Source organism: Myotis brandtii, unplaced genomic scaffold (genome assembly GCF_000412655.1).
Source record: "Myotis brandtii unplaced genomic scaffold, ASM41265v1 scaffold465, whole genome shotgun sequence".
NCBI lineage: Eukaryota > Metazoa > Chordata > Mammalia > Chiroptera > Vespertilionidae > Myotis > Myotis brandtii.
This window is the reverse complement of record NW_005367775.1, coordinates 612753-624297: the sequence shown is the minus strand read 5'-3', so window position 1 is coordinate 624297 and position 11545 is coordinate 612753. Positions and strand designations below refer to the sequence as shown.

The 11545-nt window shown below is 39.7% G+C and overlaps 1 protein-coding gene across 1 annotated transcript in view; it reads right to left on the bottom strand.

The window, feature by feature from the left end:
• Positions 1-5221: 5221 nt before the first annotated feature.
• The window catches only part of RALA (v-ral simian leukemia viral oncogene homolog A (ras related)), a 21496-nt gene continuing 15172 nt past the window's right edge, over positions 5222-11545 (bottom strand). Inside the window, exons 3-4 of the mRNA XM_005875610.2 lie at positions 8487-8661; positions 5222-5412 (exon numbers count right to left, since the gene is read on the bottom strand). Of these exons, the coding sequence (XP_005875672.1) occupies positions 5290-5412; positions 8487-8661 (298 nt within the window). The 3' untranslated portion in view covers positions 5222-5289. The remainder of the gene's footprint in view (positions 5413-8486; positions 8662-11545) is intronic.

The window sequence follows — 11545 nt, the reverse complement described above, 5'->3', positions numbered from 1 at the left end:
ATAATTTTGTATGGCTCACGAATAATGTTGTAAGTATCCAAATGGCCCTTGGCAGAAAAAAAGTCCCACACCCCTGCTTTAGAGAGACAGAAAAAGTAAACTTTGTGTATTAAGGTATGTGCTTTTTATATTTTAGTAGATCCTGCTAAAGCGCCCACCAAGATGTGTGTTTTCCCATACAATGGCCAACAACCACATATATTTTGAATATAAGACCCACTATTTTATATTTCAACTGCCTACAACTGCAAAGAGGAGGAATGGGCCTTGAGCAGGAGTGGGATTTAGACATGTAGCTGCTGAGGGTAAGGTGGGCAGACCTTTCACACTTATTGTCTTCTGTGTCCCAGGCCACATGCTTTCAGTTCATCTCTATTAGGAATAGTCATTGACCGGAGGAATCTAGGGAGATATGAAGACTAAATTCAATGCAGACTCTGGATTGGACCGTGAAACAGAAAAAGTTTCTGGAAAAACTGGTGAAAGTTAATAAAGTCTGTGGTTTAACTAATTGTCTTTTGTACAAACGTTAATTTATTAGTTGTGACCCTGATTGTGTTAACATTAGTAGTATACAGGAAAGATATATAGGAATTCTTTGCAACTTTTCTGTAAATCTAAAATTCTAACACAAAAACTTATTTAAAAAATCTTAAACATGTAATAAAATACATGTAGACACATTTGGATCCCGATTCAAACTATAATTTTTTTTTGAGACAACATCAGTAACTTGAATATAGATTGGGTATTAGAGAATATTAAAAATATTAATTTTGTTAGATGTGATGTTTATGAACAAAAATCATCTTGACCTATTGAAGGTGCATACTGAAGTATTTATAAGTGGAATGATGCAAGTATTTATGGGTAAAGTGATATAATTCCTTGGAGTTACTTCAAAATACTCTAGAAAAAAGTAGAGTTGGGGAAAAAGATGAAAACATTTGGGAAAATATTAATACTTATTGAAACTGGATGAAAGGTACACGGGGGTCTATTATACTATTATTCTTTTCACTCTTATGAATAACTAAATTTTCTATAGTAACAAGCTATATAGATAACATTGCTCCATGGATGTGACTCAGTGACTCTCCACTTTTTAATCTGACAGGACTTTTTCAGACCTTGATAGCACTTCCTATGTTGCTTTACACTAGTCACAGAATCTGTCTCTCTTTTTTCTGGTTTGAAGGCTTCTTATGCCTTTTTAAAATTTCTTTACTTTTATTATTATTATTTTTTTTTTACAAATCTCTACCAATCCTATTCACTCCAACAAATACTTGCTGAGCAGTAGTATGTGTATCTGGCCTGTGCTATCAAGGGGCCATGATGGGGAAAAGCAGACAGTGTAGCTAACACATTGAAGTCACAGTCCAGAGGCACCCGCAGATATTAAGTACGTGCGGCAGTAAATGTCATTGCTATGAAGAGTGTTATCCGGGAGAGCTCTGGTGGCGGTGATAAAGACGAGTCCACAATCAGAGCTGGCAGGTGATGTAACTGTCGGGCTGCAGCCTGCAAGTCCTTCACTCCCATGGAGGTGCTCCCTTTCCGCAGGAGCCCAGGAGTCAGCTCTCATACCTGCTCCTTTACCTTCCAATTAAACAAGCCTTGCCGACCTTTTTTTTTTTTGGTCCTCCCACACACTCTGCCCTTAGGAGCATTTTCTAACTGCTAGGTCCTAGGTGAAGCACCAAGCACTTCAGCTGTTTATGTTCCTTGGAGCTTTTGATAAAAGCCACCTTGTCCTTCTATTACATTAACCATGAAAGTGAATGACAGGTCTTTCAGCCTCTTAAACAGATGTTCAGTGCCCTGCCCGCCCTCTATCCCCAGAAACGGAGTTTCTTAAAGATGGAGAATGCAGATGACCTAACCTTCCTCCCCACCCGCTTGCCATGCATCTGCAGCCCACCACAGCTGCATGCAGGGCTGCTGGAGCAGGGCTAGGAATAGGAAATTATTTTGCAGTTAAAAACGTATGGGATGAAAGCTGCTGACCTGCCAGAGGAATGCTGCCTCTTTACTGAGGTCATGGAAAAAGCACGGCAAGGCCCGGCTCTACATTTGAGCTCTGCGCCTGGCTCTCCCGCCCAGCATCTGATCTATTAACTACCAGGCCGTCATGACAAAAGGCCTCTTCCGTGCAAAGCAGCCTCTGCAAGCTCTCCGAAGACAATCATTGAACAAGTGGCCGCAGCCTTGGGGAAACCAGGCATTTCCCACCTTAGTATAGGCTACTGCATAATTAATTCTAGTCTCCACTCTGCAGGGATAAGAGCATAGACTTGGGGGCCAGACTACTTTGCTTCCAATTCCAGTTAATCATCACTACTACTAGCTTTGTAGCCCTGGGTGTTATTCAACTGCTCTCCATCTGCAAAACAGGGTTAATGATAGCACCTACTTCATAGGGTTATGAAATTTAAATGTATATATAGTATCTTGATATTAGATGCCCTGTGAGCTTGCGGCCATTATTGTTAGGGTTGAAAATCATAAGAAGTAGGTCTAGCCTAGACTAAGAACTAAACGTAATCTCTTACCTTCATTCTCTCTCCTAATGCATGTGGCTCGTAACTCATGTCCTTCACCTGACCTGTTGGATTCCCAGTAGTGCCCACAGTAGGTGGTCCATAAAAATGTACTGAAAACTAAAGGTCTGAAGACCTCTATTGACCTGCCACTTCTGACTTCCAAAGTATCTGCTAAAGGAGATTTCTAATACTTAAATGAATTAAAATGAACTGAATTTTGAAAGACTGTGCTCAATATTGGACCAATCGTTTCTAACCCACAGGCTGTGTGATAGTTAACAGGCCACTATTTCTCACCAGACCCCGAATGTGAGAGAGAATGGCCGGAAGCTTGGTGAAATGGTAACAGGGTGGTTACTCCAGCAACAATTTGGAAATTAAATAGTCTCGGGGGGGATAAGGGGGCTTCTGTTTTGCACATGAATATGAAGCTGTCACTCTATTCATTCTAGAGTTTAATGTAGTCTAAAACTAATGCACAATTTTGTGAATTTCACGGCAGCCTGAGTATCTTCTATGTAATTGTGCACGTGGGATTCTTCTATTTCTGAGCCTCGACTAAACCTGAGCAATGATAACACTGTTGTTTAGGAAATCTGGTGTTACACAAAAGAAGTCTCTAAACAGATAGCTCAAAAGATCTAGTTGTTTTCTAAATCTCTGGTAAAGATACCCAGGGTTGATAAATCTGAATTTTACATGTCATATTGTAAACATCAAGTAACACCACAAACATTTTTAAAAAAGGAAGTTTATTGGTCTTTAAATGGCTCAAATTGCAAATAAAGCAACTGGGTAGTGGCATCAGCCTAAGACATGTGATGTGTCTGTCAGTTGGCTTCATAGCACCTCAGTACCCAGGAGAGGAAAGGTCTCAAAGCAAAGTCACAATGTTAGTGGTTAGGACCCCTGGTTAAATAAGACCACAATGAGTACACATGGAGAGCGCAGGGCCCACGGGGCCGGTGTGACATTGGTACTTTAATTCTGACATGGCATAGCCTATGAAAAATACCAAATAAAAGATGTACATCTCAAACCCTTTCAGGACAAATACTTAACATAACAAGCCAGGTGCAATATCTAAAGAGCTGAGTTTCTAAAAAGCCTATTTTCGTTAACTTTACTTACACGTCTGTTACCTGGAATGCCTGAACTATTGAAATTAGGACTGAACAAAAAGAAAGAAAAACTCTGCGAATCAATTGTCTTAGCTCCGTTCCAAAAAATAAAAGAAAAATCTGACAGTGGTAGATTTCCCACTGAAATTATGTTCCTAAATAGCATGCTAGAATTCTTCCGGTGGGCACCCCACACAACGGTGACACAGGCCTAAGGTTTTACCTGTGTATGCTTGTTTTCTGCACTGTACTCAGGTTTGATTGCTTGATGTTAACTTTAAGGAAAATATAGCTACAGTGTTCATTATGAACACAAACAGGAGACAAATACACCTAATAACGCCCATATAGCCAAAATGTAATCTCATGAGTACATGTTTAAAAATTAACAGGTGGTGCCCTCCCGGGTGGCTCAGTTGGTCAGAGTGTCATCTTGTACACCAAAAGGTTACAGGTTCGATTCCCAGTCAGGGCAATCACATGGGAGGCAGCTGATGGATGTTTTTCTCACACCGATGGTTCTCCCTCCCTCCCCCTTCCTCTAAAAATCAATAAAAACATATCCTGTGATGAAGATGAAAAAAAATTTAACAGGTGGCAAGCATGAATAGTTCCCCAAAGTTCTAGTGCAAAATGCATTAGTGCTACTGATGTTTTTCCTGTGATTGCTCCGAGGAGAAAAAACCTTAACATGCTTACCACTTGCAGAAGAGATTTCCAGCGACTAGCATCTTAAAGAAAAAGAGGGTTCACTAAAATGTAACTGGTGCTGAATCCTCATAGTCTAAAATTATCTTACAGGTATATGCTGGCCCTTCGTTTTAAACTCCCGTATTGTTAATTAAAAGCATTCAGGAGCTCTGGAAGCTTACTTTGAAGAACCAGAGTATGGCACACATTTTAAATTTAAACAGACTCCCTAGCAGTTACTTCTCAAGAACCTTTGTATTCCTTACCAGGTGCAGAGTCTCTCACCAGGACACACGGGGTAATGGCCCATGGCACCAAGGAGGACACACCCAGAATGATGGAACTGGGTATTTTTAGTTTCTAAATTAAGGCATATTTAAAAATGTCCATGTGCAAGTTTACACCACTCTTCTAGGTCAATCACCAGGTAATTAATGCCGGTTCACAGATAAATTACTCTCATAACTATATGCAACAATCATGCCAATAACTTTTCTTCTATATTTTGCATAATAATGGTTTAAAAAAGTGGTACAGTTTAACTATCGTTCACAATTGTCATTTTCAAGGCAGTAGGAGACCACAACATTTTAAAATGATATAAAATAGCTTTACCTCCCACTCTCCACCCCCAGCGCACCCCTTTAACAGTTTAGTAAAGACTGCCCTCAAAACACAAGCTCATACATTACATTCAGGATCGTGATAATGTAGGCAATTATGAAGTAAGTTGAACTTTGCTTCTTGTGAAGCCACATTAATTTCTTTTTAAAGCGAATCTGACTTTCAGTGCAGTTCCAATTCATGCTTTTAGTGATACATAACAATTTCCAAAATGTTAAAGTAATTTCAGTCAATTGAGCCTTCAATGGCAATGCTTATAAATTATATTTATTAGTATGGTCAAGATAAGAAAGGAGTTTGGGCTTTGATTATAAAATGCAGCATCTTTCTCTGATTCTCTTGGCTAAACTTTTCCTTTTCTTTTTTCCATTCTTTTCTTTGCTATCTTCCATCTTTCTGGCTCGAATTTCCCTCATTAAATCAAAAAATACCTAGAAAGAAGAAAAGAAGGTAAATAAAGCAAACAGATAGTATGAGTTTGGTACTTCTCAGAATCACAGCAGTAACCCTTGGACATAATATAAGAATAAATATTTAAGGGCTGTTTGGGGAGCATAGGGAGAGGAAAATTAAAGTCTACTTCTCTACGTATATTGGAAAAACGTAAAAATTGGGAAATTTTCTGAATTACACTTTTTGGTAAAAATGTTCACATAATATAACCTGGTCTTTCCATTCCAATTTTTAAGATAAAAGTGATGACAGCTCCAAAGATAAAACTCAATGGATTACATCTGAATTATGAAAAAGCCTAATTATAGAACACTTTGCAGATCTAAAAAGAATGTGGTACATCTATATACAATGCCATGGAAAGAACTACAAGCCCTATCCATCGTACAATTTAAAAAACAAACCACAGAAATGGTCTATCATCATATACAGAAATGCTATTCATATAATATATAAACACACTATACATTTATATACTACATACTGTAAAAACCCTACTTATACGGGGAAAAACAAGCAAACACACTCTCCCTTAGACTCTGTATGGTGGCCTATAAATGCAAGCAAATGCCTGGAAAGATACACACATGTTGGCCTCGGTTACCTACAGGAAGGGGAGGGAAGTAGAATCTGGGTGAAGAGTGACTCACTTTTTCCTCATACTTCTCCCTCCAAATTATGAATGTTTTTTGCACAATAAGCATATTGTATAAGCAATATACAATGAAAAAACAAACAAAATAATATTAAAGAGCCAAAGCCTTTAGCTAGAAGGGTATTAAGAAGGTCATCAGATGAACCTGGCACCCAGTCAGTACACAAGCAGGTATGTCGGATGGCCCTCTAAATCTGGGTAATTCCTCTGTGAAAGGCATAGCCTCCTGGAACAGGCTAGGCTCTAGCTCAACAACTCTGATGGTCACGAAGCTTTTTCACAAGGTGGATTCACTGATGGATTTAAATCTGCCTCTCTGTAGCATCTACCCAATGGTCCATTTGGAAACCAGATGAAGACAGGAATTTTGTAGGGAGATAGTATCTGTTTTCTGTGACAAAACATGATACTTTTCCACTTGATAGACCATATGGTTTAGAGCAGTGGTCGGCAAACCGCAGCTCGTGAGCCACATATGGCTCTTTGGCCCCTTGAGTGTGGCTCTTCCACAAAATACCACGTGCGGGCACGCACGTACAGTGCGATTGAAACTTCGTGGCCCATGCGCAGAAGTTGGCTTTCGGCCTGGGCGAGTCTATTTTGAAGATGTGGCGTTAGAAGAAGTGGGGGGTGTCGGTCGGGCGGCAACGGGAGACGCAGCGCGGGGGAGGTGCGCGATTCATGCACGAGTTGAGGATGGGAGAGCTGGAAGGGGTCGACCTCAGTGAACGTACCTTAATCAGATTGAGGACGTTTTTAGCAAAGGCCAGCTTAGGAGTACCCTAATTAAGTTAATAACAATGTACCTACCTATATAGTTTAAGTTTAAAAAATTTGGCTCTCAAAAGAAATTTCAATCGTTGTACTGTTGATATTTGACTCTGTTGACTAATGAGTTTGCCGACCACTGGTTTAGGGTATGTTCTACAACCTGCTCAAAACATCAGTGAGGAGAAAACAAAGTATATATACACTAATGCTATGATAATGTGCAACACTGCCTTTCAAAACCCCAAACGTACAACCTTAAAACATATTTTTATTAATACTTTAAAAAACATTGGCCATAACTTTAGAGAAAACTCGTATACTGAGTAGAAATTTTATAGCATTCATTTTGTACAGATATCTTGGATCTATAGGAATCTGACCATGTGACTAAAAAAAATTTAATCAGCTTGATATAGTAATGACACTGTCTTAAGACCTACAGTAAGTGAACAAAAAAAATTGCTAATGTTTTTAACCTTCTGAATTCTGGATCAGGGCTGTAAATCTACAAGCACAAGGAGAGTTCCCTAGAACATGAGGCCACCTAGAGCAGCGGTGTTCCTCAGGCAGTGGGCTTCAGCAGTCCAGTCTGCACCACCTGGGAGACAACCAGTATGCAAACTCTCAGGTTCCACCCTGAACCAGAGCAATCAAAATCTCTGGGGAGTAAGACCCAGGAATCTGTGTCTTTAAAAAATACATATTTTTATTTATTTCAGAAAGAAAGGGAGAGGGGGAGAGAGAAATATAAATGATGAGAGAGCATCATTGATAGGCTGCCCCCTGCACGCCCCCTACTGGGGATTGAGCCTGCAACCTGGGCTTGTGCCCTTGACCAGAATCGAATCAGGGACCCTTCAGTCGGCAGGCTGACGCTCTATCCACTGAGCCAAACCAGCTAGGGCGGAATCTGTGTTTATCAAGCACTTAGTGGGATCTAGATGGTTGGGGGCTGAAAAAGGCCCCCCCTCTCCTCGGCTCTAAGCACCTGTGTTGCCTCAGCCCAAGAGGCAGTTTTCCTAAATACTAAAGACAATCGCTGGCAGCAGGATGAAATGCACCTGGGAAGGCTCCTAGAAACAAGTAGTGTGTTCCTCACCTGGTCTCCAGGAAAGACCAATCTGAACAAAGTGGGACTATAAGGAAAGAGGGTAGGCGGTTCCCTTTCCACTCAGGGCAAAACAGAGGTTGAGGATGGGGAGTAGAGTTATACAGAGATTTAAAAATCCTCTAATCTAGGGCTCTTTCACTTTTGAGAACTTAAATGGGGAGACAGTTGTCAGCTCTGTGGACTGATACAATTCCTTCTAAATCATCCAGCCACCAATCAAGAAAAGAAAGGGGAGGGGGAAAAAAGGCAAGCATTCAAGCCAGGAATCCCAGCAGTGCAACAACAAAAATGTACATTTGCTATGGTGTCTCCTGTTGTAATGTCTCTTGGAAACCAAGGGACAAAGTGAAGTAAGAAATCCCTAACATGTTGCACTTGAGCATTCAGGGCTGACAAAAAAAAAATCAACACATATTAAATTGTGATTTGAAAGTCTCAGAATTTCTGGACAAAATGGAACAGAGTTCAATCAAATCAACCTATTTTTAACATGGAGTACAGCAAGCCACCTTTACCTTGTCAACATTAGCTCGTGTTTTAGCAGATGTTTCCACATAGTTAACATTCCACTGATCAGCTCTGGTTTTCGCCTCTTCTACAGAAACCTGCCTTTTATCTTCTAAATCTGATTTGTTACCAACCAGCAGAAATGGAACATTCTCATCTTCTTTTACTCTTAAAATCTGCTCCCTGGATGAGAGAAAATGAGAAACATTAACATTACCTGTACTTGTTAAAATAACTAAAATACCACCTGCTTTTGGCACTTATTTGTTTCTGCATAATAACAATCAGCTCATTTATTCCATGGTAGGAAATGTGCAGCACTTCTTCCTTATTCTACCATCAACCATTTGAGTTACACATTCACTTAACTGAAAAAGGAAAAACACCCCGAGGAAGACAGTATAAAATATGGCAGATGAAGTACGAAATAAAAGTATCAAATGCAAGTTCCCCCTGAATGCTTTCCAGAATTCCACCTAGGATACATGGCCTTTTGTCATCCTATCTCCTCAGATTCCACTTGGCTAGGACAGTTCTCAGACCTTCCTTGTTTTTGATGACCTTCACAGTTTTGAAGAGTGCTGGTTAGGTAATTTGTAGAAAAATATCTATTATGATTTGTCTGATGCTTTTCGCATGATTAAACTGGGGTCATGGGATTTTGGAGGAGGACACAAATGGAGAGAATGCCATTCTTATCACACCATATCAAAGATCCAACTAAATGTTTTTAAAGCCCCACACATGCTAGAAATATCTGGAAGTCAGCTCTTTAGTATAGATTTTGCATTTAGAGATAAGTTTCCAGCTTTGAAAGTGCCACCAATTTTACAGATAGCACTGCCCTTCCTAGTCATGCGACTCTGAATACAGCCCCTTTTTTTTGCCTCAGTTTTCTCATTTGTAAAGTAGGACTACAATAATATCTTCCTTATACAATTGCTGTGAGAATTAAACATAAAGGGCTTAGCACACAGTCCATATTCAGGAAATGCTAGCTACTCTTATGGATTATTATTAATCCATTGGAGAAAGATGTTTTCTTGTAAAATCAACAAACAAGAGAAATTCGTGAGACAGGTTTACTAGCTTACTATCTTACAGATGCCTCTCCTTTGAAATCAAGAGACATTGAAACTATAGAAATGTAAATACTTTAGACTAAGAGAAAATCAGAAAATTAAGGGATTAGAATGACAGATCAGCAGGTGCATCTGATTTTGTAGGACTCTTACCGTGACGTTTGACAGTATCAATCTTTGTCATGGTTTATTTTCAGGTTAGTTTATTTTGTGGCTCTTAGCATCTGCTAAATAATGCCACCACCTCCACTGCTGCTAACATTTTGAGTGCTCACAATGCAGCAGGCGCTTTAAATGTTTTAAGTGCTTCCCATTTATTATCTGATTTAATCCTCACCCCTAACTACAGTTAATACTAGTATTATCGTCCTACTACAGATAAGGAAAATGAGGCACAGAGAACTTATGTAATTTGCTTAGTCACAGTTAAGTAGAAGTAGGATAGGAGTTTGAGAAATCTAACTCCAGAGCACACACACAACTTCTACACTAGATACTACGGGGCCTCCCCATAATGGAATGTCTAACGGAACAAACCCTGTTCAAAAGGTTTAGTTCCCAAAAGTTAGTCATCACAAGAGACCCCTACCTCTGATACGGAATGAACACCAAGGTGTCCACTGGGCATTATGGTGAGGGTCTCCACGTTACAGGACATTTCCCCTGCATGGCAAAGTTACAAACTGGCAGAGGGAAACCTCTTTATTCTAGTTATAGTCATCAGAGCCAACCTGTGGGAGAAGATGAGGTAAAAGAAAGGTGGGAGAAAAGTGTTGATCATATGAAGACATTTACCTTTCTGAGAAAATGTTTTCAATTAGTTGTTTCAACTGAGGGTTAGGATTGATACTAACAAGATAGCTAGTGATACAATATGATGTCATAAAATACTTTAATTACATAGTTTAAAAACAATGCCTTACATAAAAATGTTTAATACATTAAAAAATACACAGTAGGGAAAGGGCTGCATTTTAAAAAGAAAATTCGCCATATTCCATTTTAACAACATGAAATGGGATGGCCATATGGTGTGATAAAAGAGCCATCAGTTGTTTAACGAGAGTCAGTATTGCAGAGTTTTTAAAAGCAAGAATAGGGACCTCCTGATTTTAACTGCTTTGCCACTCCTACCTGCATGACCAGGGGGGAGGTCACTGAACCTTTGTGTGCTTCGGTTTCTTCATTGATAAATTTGGATAATATTTAACACACACACACACTTTTAAGAAGTCACTAACGATATGCATTATTTATTTCATGAACTACTAAGAACAACTGCTGCCAATTAAGATGTCATACAATATGATGCAGTCCTGATTTTAATAGATGACAAAATGTAAAAACTGTGTGTCTTAGCATCAATAGTACTACATTCACCTGATTACTGATGAAGTGATAAACACTCTGACTCAATGCTTGCAGGACACTCTTTGGATCCGAATTATTAGTTTTTCTAGTATGAATAAACTACGGACCATACATACAGTCACCTCCATCCTTCACTGATTTGTAGTTACCTTAAACATTCTTTTAGAAAGTAAAAATGTTAATAGAGTACCGAATATGGGTGACAGGCTGAGCTGTACAGTTCTAGAGTGCTATGTTTCCTACCACTCACATGATTTCTTGCAAAAAGCATCTCAACACTCAGCATTATTGGTATTAAATTTATGACGTATCTGTGAAGAGGATTTCGGCCAATCACAATCTTTTCCCAGTGCTGGTAACACCAATTTGCTGTTACTTTCTTAACCAGTTTCCTTTGTGAACAGCAGCCTAAACCAGTGGTCAGCAAACTGCGGCTCGCGAGCCACATGCGGCTCTTTGACCCCTTGAGTGTGGCTCTTCCTCAAAATACCGACTTCTGCACATGGGCCACGAAGTTTCAATTGCACTGTACATGTGCGCCCGCACATGGTATTTTGTGGAAGAGCCACACTCAAGGGGCCAAAGAGCCGCATGTGGCTTGCGAGCCGCAGTTT